General features: G+C 34.4%; 3 protein-coding genes across 3 annotated transcripts; 2 read left to right on the top strand and 1 right to left on the bottom strand.

Moving 5' to 3' along the window:
* Positions 1-1,124: 1,124 nt before the first annotated feature.
* Positions 1,125-6,426, top strand: LOC117919971 (ubiquitin-conjugating enzyme E2-17 kDa). The gene is made up of 5 exons (XM_034837298.1): positions 1,125-1,236; positions 1,528-1,633; positions 2,855-2,982; positions 4,318-4,422; positions 6,042-6,426. The coding sequence occupies exons 2-5, from the start codon at positions 1,564-1,566 to the stop codon at positions 6,183-6,185; spliced, it is 447 nt and encodes a 148-aa protein (XP_034693189.1). The 5' UTR covers positions 1,125-1,236; positions 1,528-1,563; the 3' UTR covers positions 6,186-6,426.
* Positions 6,427-11,325: 4,899 nt separating this feature from the next.
* On the top strand, positions 11,326-15,960 carry LOC117919972 (thioredoxin H9-like). The gene is made up of 5 exons (XM_034837299.1): positions 11,326-11,707; positions 12,788-12,851; positions 14,754-14,876; positions 15,132-15,254; positions 15,567-15,960. The coding sequence occupies exons 2-5, from the start codon at positions 12,831-12,833 to the stop codon at positions 15,717-15,719; spliced, it is 420 nt and encodes a 139-aa protein (XP_034693190.1). The 5' UTR covers positions 11,326-11,707; positions 12,788-12,830; the 3' UTR covers positions 15,720-15,960.
* Positions 15,961-18,071: 2,111 nt separating this feature from the next.
* LOC117919965 (receptor-like protein kinase FERONIA) lies at positions 18,072-21,505 on the bottom strand. The gene has a single exon (XM_034837285.1). It carries the CDS (start codon positions 21,047-21,049, stop codon positions 18,368-18,370), a length of 2,682 nt encoding a protein of 893 aa, XP_034693176.1. The 5' UTR covers positions 21,050-21,505; the 3' UTR covers positions 18,072-18,367.
* Between the last annotated feature and the right edge of the window lie 370 nt (positions 21,506-21,875).

Raw genomic sequence — 21,875 nt, 5'->3', positions numbered from 1 at the left:
AAAAAAAGTTATGTAACAAAAAAATATTTTATTTTTCAAAAATATTTCTTAATAAAAAATAGTTAATCATTTCTAATTTTAAGTGTATTAAATTATTTTTAAAGAAATATTTTATTATTTGTTCAAATTACTTTAGTTGTTTATCATTTATAATTACTAAATAAAATATTTTAATATACAAATGATTACTATTTCTTTTTAAATTGATTAATACTAAAAAAAAAAAATATCTTTTAATGTTGAATTTTTTTTTGAAATTGAATTTATTTTTTATATTTTATTCATTTTACAGTGAAATTTTAACTTAAAATTAATATTTTCAATTTTAAAATTTAAATAATAAAATTAATTTAAATTTTAAAAACAAAACAAAATTATATATTTTGTAAATAATTATTTAATAAATTAATAACAAATTTGTTTTTTTAAACTCAATTTTCATACAAAATTGATAATAGTTTTTTTTTTTTTAATTCCAAAGTGAAAGAAAAAAATAATAGGTAAATATTATTTACCTTATATTAAATTTAGTATATTATTTATATATTAAATTTAGCAAATAAAATTAATTAATTTTATAATATATATTTATAATAATTGTATTATTGTATAAGTATAGTATGGAATGACAAAATGAATATTTGATTTTTTTGTTTTTGTTTTTGTGAAAATCATATATTTAAGAGACAATTCTTACTTCTTTTTTTTTTTTTTTTTTTTACCAAAATTGTATATTTAAGAGTTGATTTCTTATTGCTAAAAAAGGGAATTTTAGAAATTGTGTCTTAAAAAGATGATTTTTTATTTTATTTTTTATAGTAAAAATTATGATAGATTTATAATTATTTTTCTGGCTAGTATAGTTTATAAATTATTTTTTAAAAGTGTCGTACTTTTATCAAAAATCCCTCTACGATACTCTAGAGTTTTAAATTTAACGGCGTGAGAAGGAACAAAAATGAGAATTCTATAATACTTTAGAGTTTTAAATTTAACGGCGTGAGAGGGGACAAAAATGAGAATAAGAAAAAGACGGAGAGGTCAAAAGCGGAATAAAAAAAGTAGGGGAAATCTCATTCTCAGTCGGCATAAAAGTCTACAGGGGAAAGCTGGAAGAGGAAAGGCAAAGCGAGAGGGATAAAAAGGGCGGTATTGGGGGGCGGCTGTGGATCGCCTTAAAAGCCGTCTCCTTTTTCCGCTATACCCTAAATTTCTCCATTTCTTCAATCTCTACTTGTAATTTTCTCTCTAATTTTCTCATTTTTGCTTGTTTGGTTGCCGAGAAAAGGTGGGGAAAAAGAAAAGAAATTAATTTGTTTATGAAGCTCCAAATTTTTACTTTTTTTTGGTCAAATAGAACAATAGATTACATGCGTTTGATACGTTTGTGTTTTTTTCCATGTTTTCTCGGCAATCAAACTCAAACTTAGGGTTGATGTTTTGTTTTGTGTGTGAATTTCTGGGATTGTGTGATGCTTGGGTCTCTTGTGCTAAATTTTGTTTGTATGGGGGAATGGGGTTCTGCAGGTACGGGCTTCAACTCCTTGACTTGTTGGAGCGTCAATGGCTTCGAAGCGTATTTTGAAGGAACTGAAGGATTTGCAGAAAGATCCTCCTACTTCATGCAGTGCTGGTGTGTGGGTTTTTTTTCTTCTTGTTTATTTTCTTTGATCGGGTTCTTCATGTATTGATATCATATTGATGTTGGATGTGAAAATGGTGTTTATATTGGTGATTGTGTTTGACCTGAATATCTGGGTTTTTGATACCCGGTATTGAATTGTCCTTTTACTTTACAATTTGCCGCATTTAGATGTTGCGAGACATCTCCTTGAAAATTATAGTGGTGTGGTTTCTCCTGAAGTTATAAAACAGGAGCAGGTTAATTCATAGAGGAGTTGTTGGGTTTGTTTGTGTGAGGTAGGAGTGGGTGGTGGGTTGGGTTGGTGTTGGTGCTCTAGTGTGGGTAGGGGATGCCGTTGGTTTGGATATGGAGAATATGTGCAGAAGTCCCTCCAAAGGACTGTTTCCCTTCACAGAAGATAAAGAAGGTTTGGTTACTGAGTGGTGCTTGGAGGGAGGAAGTGCTTATCGGAATATGGTAATCCCATATTCATTAGGAGGTTCCATTACTGCATGTTGCAGTTGTGGAGACTTCAATATCTACCTGCTATGCCATTTAAGTCAGAGATGGGACAGAAGATAAATTATCTTGGAAACTCTCTAAGATGAGTTTGTTTTAGTATAGTTTGTGCAAAATAATGAGGATAACCTAATCCCCTTATTATCCATTGTGATGGTCTGTAGCCTATGGTCTTTGATGTTTTCCACCTTTGGTGCCTCTGGGGCAGCATCTTAAACAATGAAGGATATTTATTTAATTTGTGTAGGGAAAAAAAGAGGAGGGTAACTATAGAGAAAAGCTCAATTGAATTTACTTTTATGTGTATGGAAGGAGTGGATTTGTGAAATTTTCAGAGATTTGGCTGGCCATGGAAAATTTGTTCTTTAACCCTTAGGGGTAGTCTAAAGCTTTATTTTGGTCATTTTATTGGCCCTTGCCTCTTATTTTCTTTTCTTTTCTTTTCTTTCATGTGTCAAGTGTTACTTTGTGTAGATTCTCTATGCCAAAGTAACACTTCCCTTTGAGACATTTTTTCAAATTTTTTTTTCTACTTGTCAAAAAAAAACCCTCTGGTTAAATTAAAATCTGACACAATGAATTGATGATGAAATTGTATTTGTTCTTGTTCTCATGGCATGACAATTACTTGATATGTGCTAACATGCGTATAATTGAGCTCAAATCCCACAAGCATATGTAACCTTTTGAAGCTTGGTTTGAATGTAATAGGACCTGTAGCTGAAGACATGTTCCACTGGCAAGCAACAATTATGGGACCCCCTGATAGCCCATATGCAGGAGGTGTATTCCTAGTTACTATTCATTTTCCTCCTGATTATCCTTTCAAGCCCCCTAAAGTAAGTTGTTGGTTCTGATTTCAAGTGCATTTTATTCTTAAAACTATGAGAGGGATATAATAGCTAAAAATAATTATGGGGCAAGAAGATAATACAGGATACAAGGTATATTAGTTCATCCAACATGATAATTTTGATATTTGTATGTAAATAGTTGACTGGTGCCTCAAATCTTTTTCATTAATTTTAGTAAGTTTTTCTTATTCATTTGAACGAATGTCCAAAGTGATATACCAATATGACAGCTTTTTATGAGTATAAAATCGCAAAAGAGGTGAAACTTGGTAATTATACGAGGGTACAAGGACAAAAAAGGTTGATGCCTCAACAGTCAACCTCACCACCATAACAACACAATCTAAAAACTCCGTAAGGAAGAACAGGAAAATTTTGCCCTCCTAGACAGATTGAGCCATTGGGGACCTAGGGCAGATTTCTTGAGTTTAAAGAATGAGACTAAAGCTTTTTTTAAAGTTCTTGTATTGCATGCTCTTCTGGTGCACCGTGCTACACAAAGGGAGCAATCTTCCATATTCTTCCTGTCTTCCACTTCACGGGGAAATTCCTTTCCCAACTTGTTATTAAACTTTTATAGACTAATGGAGAACTCAAAAGACCTCAAATAAAGCAACAACTAAACTAAGGCCCCTAGTTCCCAGGCCACTGAGCAATGCAGCAGAAGATGATTTGCTGCATTGCTCAGTGGCCTTTATTCGCCTCTAAAAAATAATACACCAATTTATTTTTCTTTTAACAGGAAAAAAATAGTATACCAATTTGCCACACATTCCCTCTTCTAAAATAATAATAATAAATAATCATTTTTTCAAAGCCTTTACCGCCCTGTTGTCAACTTGGAAGGGGTTGCCTTTGAGGGGCTAAAGTGCTTGATATCTCCTTTTTCAGAAAATCCCCTCCTCCTTGAGACAGCTCCTTGACCATGAAACAATGTTCAGTCTCCAAGCTTCGCACTGTTAGGTAATCAGCTGTAACCCTGAGGTTCACACTATGAAGCCAGTCCTTGAAAGAACTAACTGGCTCCAACTTTGAGTATCTCGGCTTTTTAGTAAGCATCCAGTTCCACAAGCCTCATGAAGGCTCCTTATGGTTTAATTTCCAATGTGGAATTGACACATTTAATGCATGTGATAAAGAAAAGATAAAGCAACATTATAAGCTATTGCACCATGTCAATTAATATGTGGTAGTACATGCATGGGATGGAATTTTGTAGATGGTGCTTAAGATATGCAATTAAATGTAAAAATTTTCAGTCTAATTTTTTGGCTCGATGTTTTATATGTTGGACAATGCTAATGGTATTTCATTTTGCAGGTTGCTTTTAGGACCAAGGTCTTCCACCCAAATATCAACAGCAATGGAAGTATTTGTCTTGATATTCTTAAAGAACAGTGGAGCCCTGCACTTACCATCTCTAAGGTTTGCCTTTGCTCCCCTTAAATTTTTGTTATTACATGGTGTATGTTCCTGATTCTTGTTATTTCATCTCACAATGGCATAGTTATCTATGTGTTGATGTATGTATATGCGTGTGAGTAATACGTTTACCATGCTGCACCAGTGATTGTGTAGGATTTAGGACCATAATGTTACCTCAGTATCATGGTCATGTAGTACCTAAAATTATTGAATTGCTTCAATACATGGTTGTCTGGGCCCTCCACTATGTATGGTTGGATAAGCTGTAAACTTCCCTGATTCATTGGTCTGTAGGTCCATTATTCTCAACGCCATACTCATCTATTGATGGTTGCCCAAAGATGTGGCCTGGTGGCAATTGAAACTATTATAATGTATCAATCTATAGAACAATAAGCTATTCTCAACACTGTCATCTATTGAATGTTACCCAAATGTGAGCTCTGGTAGGACTTGAGACTACCACATTACCTTGGTATGTGGTTTACTTGATATATGGTCTGGTGGAAGGTCTCAAGCTACCATGTGCTTGGATGCATGTTTATCCTGATCAACAATCTGCAGGTTAATGACGCAATAATGATTTCAAAAGATAGCTCCCTGATTACAATCGTTCATCCTGGCACATGATTTGATCCAAACTTCTTCAATATTTGTGCTAGGAATACATATCATAAACTGTTATGTCGCCAATTCCATGACTTGTCTCTAGCAATATATCGTGCCACAGTTTTGCCTTGATATTCAATTTCTAGAACACTTCCATGTTTCCATAATTGGTTATCACCTGCGCATATAGGACTGTAAATTATCATGTTGGCTTAATAATTAGTTCTCTTGATTGAAATCTAGGCACCCTTTCCTAGTCTAGGGAAATAAGGGAGGGTTGCTTGAATTTAAAATGCATAATCAGTAAGGCTGATTCCCCCACCCGATCAACTGCTTTTTAGGAACAACCCCCAGCCCCCCGCACCACCAACAGGCCTCTTTGGGATTTGGCATCAACTTTTAAAGTGTTGATGTCGAGTCGGAAGTAAGACATCAGTCATAATCTCAAACCTTGATGGATCATACTTCAATCTGTAAAGCTGACCCCAAGTATTGGGGCAAGGCTTGGTCCTTCAGTAGACACACTGGGCGATCCACTCTCCCCCTCCTCTTCCTCTTTACCTCGTAACTTTTAGAACTTCAGTATCATCTTTAGTATGTATGTAGGGTTCAACTTGGTCAAGTCGGCCCAAGCCACCCACTCTCAAGCATCAGATTGAGCTCACCAGGTCAGTGATATGGTTGAGTTGGGTTTGCATGTGCTTTGCTGCTGGTACACATGATGCTTTAAAACTTATATTTGAGCTTGGAAGCCACCCACTCTCAAGCATCAGATTGAGCTCACCAGGTCAGTGATATGGTTGAGTTGGGTTTGCATGTGCTTTGCTGCTGGTACACATGATGCTTTAAAACTTATATTTGAGCTTGGAAGTTCTCATCCAACGTTTGTGAACTCCATTCAAAATTCGTTTGCTGCTGATGCTCACATTTCATCCTTTCTTATAAAAGAAAAGAAAATTTAACATGGCCAATTATTATTGGATAATTAACTGTACTTGCATGCAAATCAGGTGCTGCTCTCCATCTGCTCATTGCTGACCGATCCAAATCCTGACGACCCTCTCGTACCAGAGATTGCCCACATGTACAAGACCGACCGAGCCAAGTATGAAACAACTGCTCGGAGCTGGACACAGAAGTATGCGATGGGATAATGTACAAGCTCCTTTGTGAATATATATTATGTTGCCGTATGATGATGTGTTAAACCATGGGTTTGTTGGTCTATTACAGACTTGCGGTAGGAAAAATTTATATATATATGTATGGGTTCTGTAATGAACCATCTTGCCTGCTTTGTGAAACTATATTTTGGGGTTTGAAAAGGAAGAAAGATGTTAGGGATATTATTACTTTGGTATCATGTATTGATATTTCATGGTGAAGGTTTTTTTTTGTGTGACCCGGTGGGTCCAATAAAAGTTCTCATGTTTCATAATTCATAAAATTTTTAGATGATGTTGAAACATCTCGGTATTTGTTTAGTTTTAGTTTTTAAATGAAAAATGTGTAAGAGTGTGTTTGATAGTAATTTTAGGAAACGTTATTAGAAATATTAGAAATGTTTTTAAGTATTAAGAATGTTAGAAATTATTAGAAATAATATAAATGCTTTGTAAAATCATTGTTAAGCACACTTTAAATTAAATTAGTTATTATTTTCAATAGGTCGAAAATATAAATACTTTCAAGTATTGGAAATGTGAGAAATGTTTTTTAAAATTACTATCCAATACATTCTAAATGATATTAGTTATTAGTTTTATTTAATGGAATGTGATATTAAATAAGTGAGAATATATCTTCTTCTCATATTTGACATTTCTTTTGGAAAAACTATCTTATATATTAAACAATGATTTTTAAAATTTATTTTTAATAATAATTTCATATTTAAAATAAAATAAAAATTGCTATATTGTATTACTATATAAGTTGAATAATTTCTATTATACCTATTAGCCTATACAATTCATTAAATTGTCGGAAAGATCCTCATTCATAGATGTTTGATCTATTAAAATTACCTACTATGTCATTTATAAGTTTACAGTGGATAAAGGGTTAATTCCGTCCACAAAATAACAATAATTTTGCAGTCATATTTTTATTATTATTTATATCATGATAATTTTTTTATTATTTTAAAATGAACTTTAATTATTTGAATTTTTTCCAAATCGCTCATGTGAGGTCTTAAGATTTAAATTTAGGAAATCTTGAAGTATTAGTTTTAATTATCCAACCCATTATTGAATGGGTCTTTCCTTTAATTGTAGGAAGTGGAAAATTAAAAAAGTTCTTAATTTGAGGTTCTAAAATTTTTATTGAAAGGAGTAGACTACTTCTATTAGGTGTGGAAGTTGACCTGATTCGACCTGACCTAACACGACCTGTGGATGGGTCTAAGCAATCATTTTAACTACCCCGGGTTGGGTTTGAGTGAGGTTTTTTTTAGCCTAACCTAACCTAATTATTTAATTTAATGTTTTTATTATGTTTATAATCTATATTATTATAATAATCTTCATTTTTTTTAAGGGAAAAAGCAAATTATATTATATCATATGCTTTTCATTTAAAAAAAATATATGAATTTATGTTTGTTTTTTTTTTTCTTTTTATCTTGAATTTTTTTTCTATTTACTATTTAATTTTTCATATAAATACATTAAAAAAGCTTTTTAAAAAAAATACTACAAATGAATTTTGAATTATGCAACTCAATCAACTAGAAATTAATGGAGCCAACTCAAATCTAATCCGAGTTTAGAAAAATGAAGTTGAGTTGGATTTAAGTTAAATACCTCAAATTAAAATTCAGATTGGATTAAGACAAATTGATTGTTTCTTAATTTGATTGGATTTGGATTAGCTATCAAATCAACCGATCGACCCAAATTATAACCCTAATTTCCATGCCCAAGCTACTTTCAATTTTAATTGTTCTTTCTCTTTCTATTTTTCCTTTTCAAATATTTAATTAAAAATTATATTTCCAATTTACTTTTTTGTATTTTTAATATTTTTCTTTTCTTGGAAGATGATCATTAGTCATTACATTATGCTATATGAAAAGTATGATTGGTTTTTGTGTATTTTTTTCCTTGAAATATTATTCTTATGTTATTTTAAGCTTTTCTTATTTTTCCTTAAAGTCTTTTCAATGGAAAATCATATTTGTCAAGAGAGTTTTTACATAAATTTATAAATCATGATTTGAATTACTTAGTGCATACATTTCATTATTTTTTTTAAATTTTCCATACCACGTTATGAAATTAAAAAAAAAAATCCTACTTTTCTTAAAAATTAAACATATCTTAATTATTTTGATCTTAATTTATAGAAAATAATTTTATTTATATTTGTTTGCATACATAAATCATACATAAATATAAATAAATAAATATAGAAATGAAAAAAAATTGTGTTAGTTTTATACTATGTAATCGGTATGAATGTTTTTCTTGTTTTAACCTACATTTAGCGTTAATATTTTCCATATGATAATTGATACTAAACAATGTTGTCATTGAACCAAAATCAAACATATACTATTAATATTAGACTTTGTTTTAAACGTGTTAACAATATTAATTGTCATAAGTTGGTTTCTTATTTCTTACGAATTACTAGAGAATGGCTCAATACTTTAGTTATGGCCTCGTGACAACTCTTGCCATAAAAGAATGTGTGACTTGCACCTACTAGCATCACATTGATAACACTATCATCATTAGGATGGGAAAGAAACTCTCTCATCAAAATTAGTGTTACTTACAAGTCACAAAATATGAAATGTTTCCGCTCACTAAACCTTCTTCATAGAATCTTTAATCACAATAGTTGGTTTACCTATTATTCCCTCGTCGATTTGGTCCATTTCCTATAATGATTATAGATCTAATTAACTTGTTAATCTTGAGACAACTACTGAGTAACAAAAATGGTTGGTTTCCTTATTTTGCATACAAATGTTAATTTGTTGTAGACAAACATATCTTCTATTTTTCTCACATCATTTTTGTATTTTTACTTTCTCTGCACATTCAAGAATACTATTATATAGAAATTATTATGAGTATATATAGTAAATACGATCTTGTTTCACGGAACTATGTAAAAGGTTATGAATATGTAGTCATATTCAATCTAGCCCAAAGTTCATTAATTTTTAATTTTTTTTATGAATTTTTTAATTAGATTGAGATTGTTAATTAAGATAATAATTTTAATTGCATATAGTGATATGCGATATATGCGGAAACCATCCATAAAGCCTCCTTAAAACTTTATAGATATAAAAATCGTAAGTTAAAGACCGCAAAGTTATAATTCATTAAAAGATTTCCCCTTTTAAATTTCTTGGAAGATTTCAAAATTTTCTTAAAAAAATTCTAATTTAACATTCTTTCCAAATCAATTTGATTCCTAATTTTCAGAAATTCACTTTATATCTTCTACATCATATAACAACCCGTGTGAAAAATAAATAAAACAATATTATAACTTAATATAAATAGCGTACTACACTAAAATATAATATTATATAATATCGGTATCGTATCGATTTGCACACCCCACTTTGGAGACAATCGATCCCACTTGATGGTAAGGTGTTACCATATTCAAAAGTAAAGTGGCGAAGGGAAATGCCCACGAAATCAAACATCAAAAGCATTGGAGGCAGCTCACCATTGGGACAATGGTTTTAACATATAACTAAAATTTATGGTTATTTATCCTTAATTTCCCAAAGACACCGAAAAATAAAAGAACTCACCTTATAAATATAATTACGAGATGATCTTAGGATTTTTAAGGATGCGTTTGATAGTAATTTTAGGAAACGATTATAATATTTCTAATATTTAAAAAATAAAAAAATTCAAATATTAAAAGGATTATAAATACTTTCTAAAATCATTACCAAATACACTTTTAAATGTATTTACAAGTAGCAAAGTTTATCGATTGCTTTTCTTGTATTTTTTTTATATTTTTAATTATTAGAATAAATATGTTAGCTTTTTTCCTATAACGTGTGGTCATATATAATTATATTTATATGGATATTATTTAAGGATATCAATTGATAGGTAAGTGAATTAATTAATTGGGCATCCAAAGTCTTATGTATAGAAGATTCAAATTATAAATGGAGAATTAGAAAATTTACTTCATATGAATGTGGTGTTACAACTTTTGTAACCCCATCATTATGAAATTTATTTGGTACATTATATTTATGAGTAGTGGAAAAAAATGAAAAAGTATAACCTATGCAATTATAGAGATGTATTCAAATTCATAACCCACTATTACACATTAATTTGTACATAATGGGTTTTTTTTTATAAGTTGAGATCCCAAGTCGCACTCTCATTCTTATGTCTTTTTATTGTTTTAATTTTAACAACATACACCACACAAGTGACTCATTCACTATATGAGAGTAATGAGTCGAAGACTTGACAATCAAATTCATAAGGTAACTAAATCTCACTTCAAAAGTATTATTGGTATCATAAATCAAGGTAAAAATATGATCATTATTTTAGCACTTATATTTATTTTGTTTTATGCATTTAAAATTGTTTTTTAAAATAATTATTTTCTCATAAAGCTTATAAAAATTTGGTTAACAAAAAATATAATTTTTGTAAAGGATTTTATCCATTAAAAGTCCAATTTTCTTTTTTCTCTTATTTTTTTAAAGGATTTTATCCATTGAAAGTCCAGTCCATTTTTTCTTTTAATATTTCTTTCTTCACGTGTAAATAATAAGGTTAATTTTATTCATATTTTTAAAGGTTTTGACTAAATATAAAGGAATAAATTTTTGAAGTTTAAAAATATTTTTTTATCCATTAGAAAAATAAAACATTAAAAAAAACAAATCCAAATTTGACCAGCAAAGTAGAAAAGTAGAGGCCATGTCATATTTGAATTATTATAATTAACTTTAACACAATGGAGACTTTCACTATGGCTTGAATTGCCAACTATTTTCTCTTAAATTACCATATTTATATTATTTTAGTTCGCATTGAGCCAACCAGAAAACAACCTTGTACTCGCAATAATCATTTTACAGACAACTAAAGAAATAAATTGTACCGAAACGTGGCAACTATAATTTCTATTTAAAAAAAGAAAAATTAATTAAATTATAATATAATTATTAAAATAAAAGGAAAATAAAACGAAATTCGCTTCTCTTGAATGGGTGTCCAGGTCGGACTTCCAGAAAAATGTACTCGAGGGCTGTTTCTTCCACCTTTACCACTCTCGTTCCCCAAAATAGCCCTACGCTTTTTCCTTTAAATGGACGAAACGCCGAGGGAATTTGGGGAGTATAGCAGGGGTATTTTAATAATCCGACACGTGAGAGAACAGGAAAACACTATCGCTGAGAGGAAGAATCAAGATTGAATCAGGATTTTGGGTGGTTCATACTTCGTATTAGTCTTCTTTTGCCTCCTTTTAATTATTATTTTTATTATTATATATCAATTCCCACATAGGAAATCGGCCACTTTGTCTTCGTCTTCGATCTCCTCAAAGCGGCAACGTTCCGTTTCTAGGGTTTCTCCTTCCGGCGATCGTTCTGGTATTGGGTCTTGTGGTGGTGCATTCACCTTCGGATTGATCAAATCCCTCCCCACCAAAGGTAATCTTGCTCCTCTTTTTCTACTTTAATGGTTCTGCTGTTCTTTTGGTTTTAGTCTTGTTGCTTAAATTCTGAAATTTGTTTTGAATTTCTGCGGAGAATTTCTCTAATTTAGAGTAGTTTGTTCGGGTATGACTTCTGAGCTGATGTTGTGGGGAATTTGGTATTCTCTAGTAAGAAAATGTGGGGAAAGAGAAGAAATTGGAATTTTGGGTTTTAGATTTTTTTAGTTGTTTGGGTTGGGAGAAAACAAAACCCTCAGTTTAATTGAGTTTCGTACAGCTATTTGGCTTTATTGAGGTGAACAATGGCAACCGGATGGAACAATTGTATAATTTTGTTTATTGAAGCTCTGGAAGTAAATTATTGGTTATGAATCAATGAGTACGTGCTTCCTGTTTAGGATTCTGTTTAAGGTGAACAATCGAAACCAAATGGAAGATTGGTATAACCATTTTTATGAAGTCTTGGGAGTACATTAAAGGTTATGAATTTCCTATCAAAAGAAAAAAATTAAAGGTTATGAATCAATTTGTATATGCTTCCTTTCTTGGATTCTGTTTGAGGTAATAATACCCAATGCCCATTTGGGGGAAATTGATGGAAAGACCCATATGGGACTATAATTCAATTAGACAATAGACATCATGGAATCTGTTTTTAATATTCTTGTGTTCCTTAAAGTGCAATTTATGCTGTTTTCTTTTTTTCCTTTTTCTTTTTTTGTTGATTCTACTCTCAAGGGTACTTGTTCTAAGTATTGATATTACGGTCACTTTCAATTACATGTTGGCTGTAGTGATGCTGTTTTATTTCTCATTTGTTTTCATCTGGGGGAATATGTAATTTTACCTGCATATGCATTGATCACATTTACTAGTTTGTATCATCAAACAAAGTTAAAGTAATTGATTTACTGTTTAAATTTGCCAATTGAGGTTTTGAATGAATAATTGGTTGTATGGAAAGTTTTATTGGTTCTCCAAACCAGAATTTATTGGATCTTTCTTCTGTTGGGATGACTACTTGGCATGCATTATGTAAATTATCTGGTTAATGGGATGGGTTTTGAAATTTCAGGGTACATCTGTATTCATATTGCTGTTCACAGACTAAACATCAAATGGGACAGTGCTTTATGAAGGCAAGTGTTTTCAGATAGACATCTATTTTTTTTTTTTTCCCATTTTATTTTCTTGAAGAGTAGTTCTGCAATGGTTGTGTTGTCTTTTTCCATTTCCCAATTCTAAATTTTCCTTTTATGTCATAAATGATTAAAATGAGGACTAAGTGCCTGAAACTAAAGTTCTCTGGACTCTCTGTATTTCCACATATCATATATGTATGTGGTTCAAGTTGAAGGTGCTATGAAGAATCAAGGACAAGGTAAACCAAAAGCAACATTGGTCAAGTCTGTGAAAGAAATTATGGTGCCTCATCTTTTGACTATTGTGTGGACTTTTTTTTTTTTCTTTTTTCTTTTTTGATAGGTAAATAAAGCAAATATATTAAAAGCACTTGGAACAGGCCCTAAGAGTACACATGGAGTATACAAGAAGTAGTCGAATACAAGCGAAAAAGAAGAGAAACAACAAACCAGCCTCCCTAATTAAAAGCTTCACCCTACAGCCTAACTAAACAAAAAGCCCCAGGCATAGCTAACCCTTGGGAAAACTGCCATAGCCCCTCTTCATAGCCCTCCCTGAACGCACCACCTTCGAACCCTCTGGAATTATAATCCCAGAACATGGTCACTTGCACACCATCTCCCACCCACTATTGTGTGGACATATTTAGAGGGAAATAGTGAAAAAGATTTATTTAACTAATTCCAAGTAGATTGGAATACGTTACTCAATTAGATCTGTGCTACTGTGTGTTTATACATGAGTATATACTTATAGCAAGCATAAACTTAGATTAGGGGAATTTATTTATTGACAGGAGATTGGGTGCCAGGAGGTGGAGAACTCTGTCAAAGAAAGCTCCACTTCCAGTTTTAGGATGAATAGCAATATTGCAATGAAGAACCTCTAGGATGTAGCTCCAAGGTAGTGCCTTCTGGCAACAAACCAGAAGTCCCAAGTTTGAGTCTTGGCTCTCTATCAGGTGGATTCCCTCTTATAAAAAGGGAAAAATGGAAAGGCAGAAAAGAAAAAATTTGCAAAAGGTTTTCCCCTTGATCCTTACCATGTATCTTCCCAAACTGGATCGCTGCAGGTGGTTTCAATTTGTTTTTTTTTTTTACTCGTTAAAACTTGAAACATGTTGTGCCTGTACTATTACATAACACGGCTAGAAATGTGTGCATTTGTGAATAACTGGCTACTAAAATAATTTGATTTAATTTTTTCCAAAATAGAGAGACAAACAGCCATGATATAGATGTTGTCTTTTGCTTGCTATTTCATGACTCAGATTGGAAGTTAATGAGAAAAGAGAGATATATGATTTTTGAGGAAAATTTATGACAAATCCTTTTGTATTTCTTTCATATAATTTCTAAGAAACACCAGTATTTCCCTTTTTATGATGCTTTTCTTCAAAAATCAGTTGTATTCTTTCTTTATTTATTTATTGATAGCAGGAATCCACCAACAGTGAGGCAGTTATTTTGATCATATGATATCTAAGAAAAATGAATGTTTCCTTTAAAAGAGTGTCCTTTTCTTTTTTCTTCTCTTATTTTGTCCCCATTCATTTCCATGTCATATGTTATGGAGACTCCCTTCAATTCATTCTCTTTCTGGGAAGGGGACCCATTTTAGTGACTGGTTTTTTTTACTAGCTAATAAACACCTATCCAGTTTTCCATGGGAAGTCAAACCATGGCCTAAAACTATAATGATACATTTTTATTTTGTAACCCTTTAGTATTTATCCACGTAGCGGGAAAAGAGAATACTCTCGTCCACATCAATTAATCAGTTTTGTCAACTATGATATTGCCTTGACATGATGATTTCAAAACTCTTACTATAGCGTCAGTTTTATATTCTTAACTTGCTAAGGCATTTGACAAGAAGGTATAACATGCATGGTGCAGCATCACAATGATGATGATGATTCCGATCACAATGCTGCATTTGCTAGTGGAAATGTACACCTTATCACTACCAAAGAAAATTGGGAGGAGAAGTTGGCAGAAGCAAGCAAAGATGGAAAGATTGTAAGTTCTTCAATCCTGTTTTGTTCTGGTGGAAGAAGTGGGCCATGTCATATGGTATCACTCCCATTCTCTCTTCACGCATGCACTTGCATGCACACATATGCACAAATGGGAATCAGGCAGTCCAGCTATTATTAGCCTATAACATACTTGTTTGCTTGAGGAATTGCTCTTCATTGCAATTTGATTTATCTGGTGAGTTCAGTTGTACAATCTTTTTCCAATTTTCACTAATTGGAGCTGCATATTCGACAGGTGGTTGCAAATTTTAGTGCAACATGGTGTGGTCCTTGTAAAATGATTGCACCATTCTACTGCGAACTATCTGAGGCACACCCTTCTCTGATGTTTCTAACTGTTGATGTTGATGAACTAAGTGTAAGTAATAAATCATATTGGAAGCTTTGAACTGAAGAACAAAAGGTTTCATCTCAGACACATTAAGCTAGCTCTTTGGCAAAAACCTTGGCTCTGACCATTTGCCTGAGTTAAATAAAATTTAGCTACATGGCTTTCTACTGAGTCTCATTATCTTGGGCAATGCCCAATGGATGTTAATGGTTTGATCCGGCCTGCAACTCATAGGTTTCAGCAGCATAATCAACATGCCCTGGAAAAGATAAAAGAAAAATGAAAAATATCAACCAAATATCTAGAAAAAATATTGAAATGGTTTATGGTATAATGCAGGAATTCAGTTCTTCATGGGATATCAAAGCCACTCCAACCTTTTTCTTCCTCAGAGATGGGCAACAGGTAGACAAGCTTGTGGGGGCGAACAAACCTGAGCTACAGAAGAAGATAACTGCTATTTTAGATTCCATGACCCAGTGTAATAAATGACTGCTAAGATGATCCATGTTGGTTGAGAGGGCACTAAAAAGTCTTTCGTTGTGAGTATTCCAGATGCTGTATTTAGAGCTTTTGAGTGTATATTTTGCGTTGGCATGTAAAAATTTGACTGAGGACATGAGTGTTCTGTTTTGAAAATCTTAAGATCTAAAGCCTGGGAAATGACAGCAACTCTCTTGTTTGGAAAAAAAAAAAATTGTAGATTCAGAAATGTTAGGCATTCTTTCTATCATGCTGGTCTCAATATGTAGCTCTCCCAATTCTTCCTGCTTCTGAACGTATGTTTAGGCTGATTATGGACGTACAACAGAAGCCAAGGTAGCCTACTTGGCTTATTATCACCAAATAAACGATGGAAAATTCTAGGGTGATACCTATATAACATGGAACATGGAATCTGAATCATTGAAAATGCATGATAAAATTTAAGTTGTATTAAGGTATAAATAATGAGACTTAATGTGCAAAGCAATGTGATTGAATCTTATGTACATAGTTACATATATATATATATATATATATATATATATTATCATATTATCATCTTATTAGTCTGTGTTTCTCGGAATATACTGATTTGGCAGGACTCATAAATGATAGACAACTCAACCAATTTTTACCCAACCTAGTAGGCAGGTTCACTAGTGGACGATGTGTGTCGGCATCAATTATTTTCCCCCTGGTTGTTGGCCATTTACTCCATCAAATAAGAGCATGACCTGTTCTCCAATTTCTCTGTATCTTTGGTACTCGAGATTACACTTGAGTTGAATTATCATCCACCGTTACATCCGCAAAAGTAATAAAACCATGAGAGCCCTTGTGCATGGCTCATGGCTAGGTTTCATAGTATAGGGATGGATGGTAATGAGGCAAATGCCCCTGGAGCGGTTAAGACTATCTTCTAATTGTTGATGAGTCGTCCACAGCACTGGCTCACATGAGTTAGCCCAAAGTTCTATCAAAGAGTATATAAGAGAAAGGAGTAGAAACACCATAGGAGATAGGATAGGATGGCAGGGTTGGTGCACCAGAATGGAAAAGGAAAATATCACATGGTCCCCCCCACCACCACTTGATGGACTGGCCCATCCTAGTTAACCAACATGTGCTGCTGTCTGCACTTTTTTCCATATCTTTCTATGTTTATTTTTTTTTCCTTTTATTTTTTCCATATCTTCCTATGTTTATTTTTTTTCCTTTTATTTATGTTTTCGTGGGGCTTTTGCCCAACTAGAGTTGAAGGGACAAAGCACAGATCGGTGGGAGGCCATGTTGCCTATTCCCTTTTGGCTCTGTTTAAATGGTCCTTGTGCAACCCTCCATTGTGAATCCGTGTGGACCCTTGCTTTCCTCTTAGCTGGTGCCACAATTAATATCATTCATGGGCTGGAAAGGAAGATCATGTACCGTATGAATTTAGGCAACGGAAGCATTATTCCACGAAATAGACCTGGCCAAAGTCTATTTATTCCAGATCATGGTTCCCCATGTATTCCCAAAAGATTCCGCGGAACAGCTTTCATATCCATGGTCAAATGATGGAAGGAGCTTCACCAATTTCTCATTCCTCATCTTTCACAGAAGATCATAGAAGAGCCCTACCACCAAGATAAAGCACAACAGTTGTCCAATCTCTATCATTTTTTTGGGGCACAAAGTTAGTAGCCAAGGGAGTTGCAAGAACTTGTCATTACTTGATATGGCCTTTAGATCTCATGAAATTTTCGCTCTCTACTGAGAACCAGCACAACATATGCTTGCCAATTTTAAAATCTATTATTGGTCACTTTCGACGTTATTGAGTGAGACCCGGACCAACCAGCAACCCATTTGAGGATCGCACGTCAATGACTTAACTGGGACATACATACAATGACAAGAATAATACATGTTAGGTGAAAAATTGAAACTTCTTAATCTATGTTGTCATCTTGTACATATTCCCTATCTGTATCTCTCTGGGGTCAATCATTAAAGAGCCTAAGGAGCTGCATAAATGAAGTAGCAAACAGCTCCATTCACTTAGAATGCATTTGACAATAATTCTGAAAAGTGTTTTTGATCTTCTAACATTTGAAATTTTTTATTTTTTAAGTATTAGAAATACTAAAAACACTTCTGAAAATCACTATCAAACGCACTTTTAAGTCTTTCCTATGTGTTGCCCATTTTCTAGGATATGCAAATAATTTGAACAATCAAGTTAGACACCACCCACAAGTGTCGCAGACCAAATTTCATAGTAATGCATACAGTAGTATTATTGTTTTTGGTTATTGAAAGCATATAAGGATATTGACCACTGTTTCATCCAATCCATCTGTGATAGATAAACAAGGGTTGTATGAACTGTAGCATGAAGCATTAAGGAAAGCCAAATCAATACTTCTCATCTGGGAGCAAATACAAGTACAAACACATTATTTTACACTGTTTCTTGAGATTGTAGATACAAATTACAACTTACTTTGATCGAAAACATAACACAACTCAAAAAAAGGGGAAGAAAGAAAATAGTGGTAAATAAATGAATAATGTAAAGAACATTTAAATTTGATTACCTGATTAGTAATAGCGAAAAGCTTATCTGATTGCTGGGTTCTGGAAGGCTGTGGCAAAAACAATTACTTCAGATCTCAACGTCCTTTTGGGTTCATGATCTGTGAGAACACTGCACTTGGTGTCAACCCATCGGAATCCTCGCTAGCAAGGCTCCGCCCGCCTATGCTCATGGTCATCCCACTACTCCTTGAATCAGTAACATTGCCGTCAAATCCAGGGGATGAATTTGGATCCTTCTTTCCTCCACAGGCTATGTCAAATGAACCATCTTCAATCTCCATTCCACCCATGGCTGTGCCAGCCTCCTCTGCACTCTCTTGCAGCTGAAGAGCAAACTCAAGGTTCCACAGCACATCACCCATTGATGGCCTGTCAATACCCTGATCTGACACACACTTCACTGCAGTTTCAGCAATCTTCTTAAAACATTCTGGTGCAATTTTCCCCTTCAGATATGGGTCGATAATCTGATCCAGAATGCCCTTCTTTTGGCAATGCAACGCCCACTCTGCCAAGCTCACTTGCTCCTTTGGAAGTGTTGGATTCAAAGCTGGCCGAGCACACAGGATCTCGAAAAGGACAACCCCAAATGAATATACATCAGATTTTTCTGTCAGTTGTTGCCGCCTGAAATACTCTGGGTCCAAGTACCCAAAACTGCCCTTCACAACAGTGCTAACATGTGTGTGATCCAATGCAGGGCCAGTCTTAGACAACCCAAAATCAGAAACCTTCGCAACCCACTTCTCATCCAAGAGAATGTTAGTTGTCTTCACATCTCGATGGATAATAGTGTGTTTTGCACCAGTATGCAGATAATGTAAACCACGGGCAGCTCCAATGCCTATCTCAAGCCTTTGTTTCCATGGTAGAGGTGGCTTTTGTGTTTTGTATAGATGCTCCCTGAGGGTACCATGAGCCATGTAGTCATAAACAAGGATCATTTCACAGTTCTCTTCACAATACCCAATCAGTGAAACAAGGTGGCGGTGTCGAAGTTTTGAGAGCATTTCAATCTCATTTTGGAACTCATGCACACCTTGCTCGGAGAGAGGGTTCCCACGCTTGATTGCAACCATAGTTGCTCCGCCATCGATTTCTCCCTTGTAAACTTTGCCAAAACCTCCAACCCCAAGGAGTAGAGCCTCGTCAAAGTTCTTGGTTGCAGATTTGATCTCAGCAAATGAGAAGTGGCGGCAAAGATTTGAAGGAAGGGAGGATGCATAACTTCCAGTAGTGTTTGTTTTCGCAGAACCTGCAGAATGTGAATTTCCATACAAAGAAAGAGGAAGCCAACCAGATGGTCCATCACTTGCACTTGATTCCTTTCCTTGCCTACGGCGACGGGAAGCAACACAAACAAAGAGACCAACTAGAAGGGCTAAAATAAAGATCCCACCGCCAACACCCCCACCAATGATTGCTGTCTGGTTCTTTGAATTGCCAGATTTTGATGACGGTCTAACCCGTTCTGGATCAATAACTTTCTGTTTAGGAGGAGGAACTGGATTAGGACCAGCAAGATTATAATCTGAATTACTTAATTTCAATATCTCCACCCCATTTAAGAATGCATCATAATAATTGGAATCCGAAGTCGTGTTTGGATGAAGCGCAAGCCACAGGTCCTGCTGTCCACTTCCCACTGGAACAACAACCACGAAATCCTTGTATATGGGAATTCCATTTGAACCTGCCCAGGCAAACACATCTGCACCTCCAAATGCAGTTTGATTATTGAGGAAGATATCAAAAACCCTTTGATTAATCTTGGTGAAATTATCAAAAACCTCGCACATATGGAGCCTAACCAAGTAAGAGAACCCTGAGTCGACCGCAAAAACCCATGTGAGGTTGTAATTCAGGTTGATATAAGCATTTGGCCCCATTGATCTAGCAGTGGCATAAACATCAACTGGTGCAGCAAAATCAGGAACCTTTGAAGATATTTTATTTGTCATGTTTGGACTAGCAGTCTCAGTCACTCCCGACGCAGCCCCAAAGAGATACGCTGTATCAATAGACCATGACCTAAACATACCAGTATCCTGGGAAGGTGAAATGTCACTTCCACCCACATTCAACCGATAAGCGCATTCGAGGGCAGTATCATTGCCGATGGTGTACGGAATATCTGCCCCGACTATCATAGAACTTCCATCCTCGGTATTGTAAATGTCAGGCATTGACACAATCTCAATCCCATTCACAAACGCATAAAAATTCTTACCACTCGGAGACGGACTGAAGGTTATATTCAATGCTTCACTGTCCACATTGATAGAATACTCCTTCATAATAAATGCATAATTTAGAGCTTCAGTGGTTTGCGCAACACTGAAGTTCTTGAGCAAAGTATATGACCCGGCCGTAACAGAAAACAAAGCATCCGACGCACTTAAGTTGGAATAAGATGCGGGATAAAAGTACAATCGCACAAATTTCCGGCCCATGGCCAGAGGAAAACGATAACTGAACTCCGATTTAGAGATCCGAGCAGTCATGTAAGGGACTGTAGGGACTGAAGGGTCTTGAGTATCAGCCTCAGAGGTGAGCGAGTTCTCAGCGGCCACCATGAACTTGGACCCAATATCTGTGGTCCATACTAGACCATCGGTATCGGTAGTACTAGGAGACGCCCCACAGTTTAGCAGAATTTTATCGGTTGCCACATAATTGGCAGCTAAACTTGCCCAGACTTGGAAAGCCAAACAGAAAAAAACGAAGCAACAACGGTACTTAAACAAATTCCTCATGAAAACAAAGCCCCCAACCTCAACAAATCTCCAAACACCTAAAATGCCGCAGACGTACACACCCCTAAGACCACACAAGCCCTGGACACATCCAAAATCAACTCAAACCACGACCCCCAACACAAGATCTGAGGTCTTTAAAACTCAAATCAAGCTCAAAACAGAAAAAGAACAGCTCAAAGACCTCAAATTTATCTCATAACACAGATGAAGCAAACAAACAAGCCTAAAAACACACCGTAGAAAAATTCAGATCTAGCAGAGAAAAAAACACGGATAATACCTGGAAAACAGAGATGAAAGCCACTATATTTGAAGAAATGAGATGAATGTGAGGAAGGAATTGCAGAGAAAAAGGAGAGTATAGGTCGTGGAAGAGATCGGACAGAGTGCGAGAGGTTAGGGCTGAAAGAAATTGAAGAAGAGCTAGAAAAACCAAACCAAAAGCGACGAGAAACCGCCGAGAAAGGTGTGTATTTTCTCATACTCTGATTAGCTGTCTAAGTGTAAATTACTATTTCACCCCTCATCAGTCACCTCTGCTGTGAGAAAAAAGCTGCTGTGCCGCGACTCCTCACCCATGTACAATTATTTCCATTTCTGTAGCAGTGAGTCAATTCCGAGTGACGTGGCACAGTAGTTTTATTTTCTGAAATTTCAAAATGTTTTCAAAAAATACTTTATTTATTCAAAAAATGAAAATCCCCATAAAATCTTCAATATTCTGTCTACTATTGTCCAAAATTCTAAACTTGAATGCGGTAGTTACTACTTATTACTACTTACTGGTTAGGTATAAATTTATAACAGTGTGAATCCGATTGGT

Source organism: Vitis riparia, chromosome 8 (genome assembly GCF_004353265.1).
Source record: "Vitis riparia cultivar Riparia Gloire de Montpellier isolate 1030 chromosome 8, EGFV_Vit.rip_1.0, whole genome shotgun sequence".
Taxonomy (NCBI): domain Eukaryota; kingdom Viridiplantae; phylum Streptophyta; class Magnoliopsida; order Vitales; family Vitaceae; genus Vitis; species Vitis riparia.
This window is presented reverse-complemented; position numbering and strand designations above follow the sequence as displayed.

What these genes read in the sequence shown, in the direction of transcription:
- LOC117919971 (XM_034837298.1), top strand. Translation starts at nt 1,564, where the DNA reads ATGGCTTCGAAGCGTATTTTGAAGGAACTGAAGGATTTGCAGAAAGAT. An exon ending in TCCTACTTCATGCAGTGCTG is followed by an intron (nt 1,634 to 2,854) that starts GTGTGTGGGTTT and finishes TGAATGTAATAG; the next exon opens with GACCTGTAGCTGAAGACATG. An exon ending in CTGCACTTACCATCTCTAAG is followed by an intron (nt 4,423 to 6,041) that starts GTTTGCCTTTGC and finishes CATGCAAATCAG; the next exon opens with GTGCTGCTCTCCATCTGCTC.
- LOC117919972 (XM_034837299.1), top strand. Translation starts at nt 12,831, where the DNA reads ATGGGACAGTGCTTTATGAAG. An exon ending in TGGGACAGTGCTTTATGAAG is followed by an intron (nt 12,852 to 14,753) that starts GCAAGTGTTTTC and finishes TGCATGGTGCAG; the next exon opens with CATCACAATGATGATGATGA. An exon ending in CAAGCAAAGATGGAAAGATT is followed by an intron (nt 14,877 to 15,131) that starts GTAAGTTCTTCA and finishes CATATTCGACAG; the next exon opens with GTGGTTGCAAATTTTAGTGC.
- LOC117919965 (XM_034837285.1), bottom strand. Translation starts at nt 21,049, where the DNA reads ATGAGGAATTTGTTTAAGTACCGTTGTTGCTTCGTTTTTTTCTGTTTG.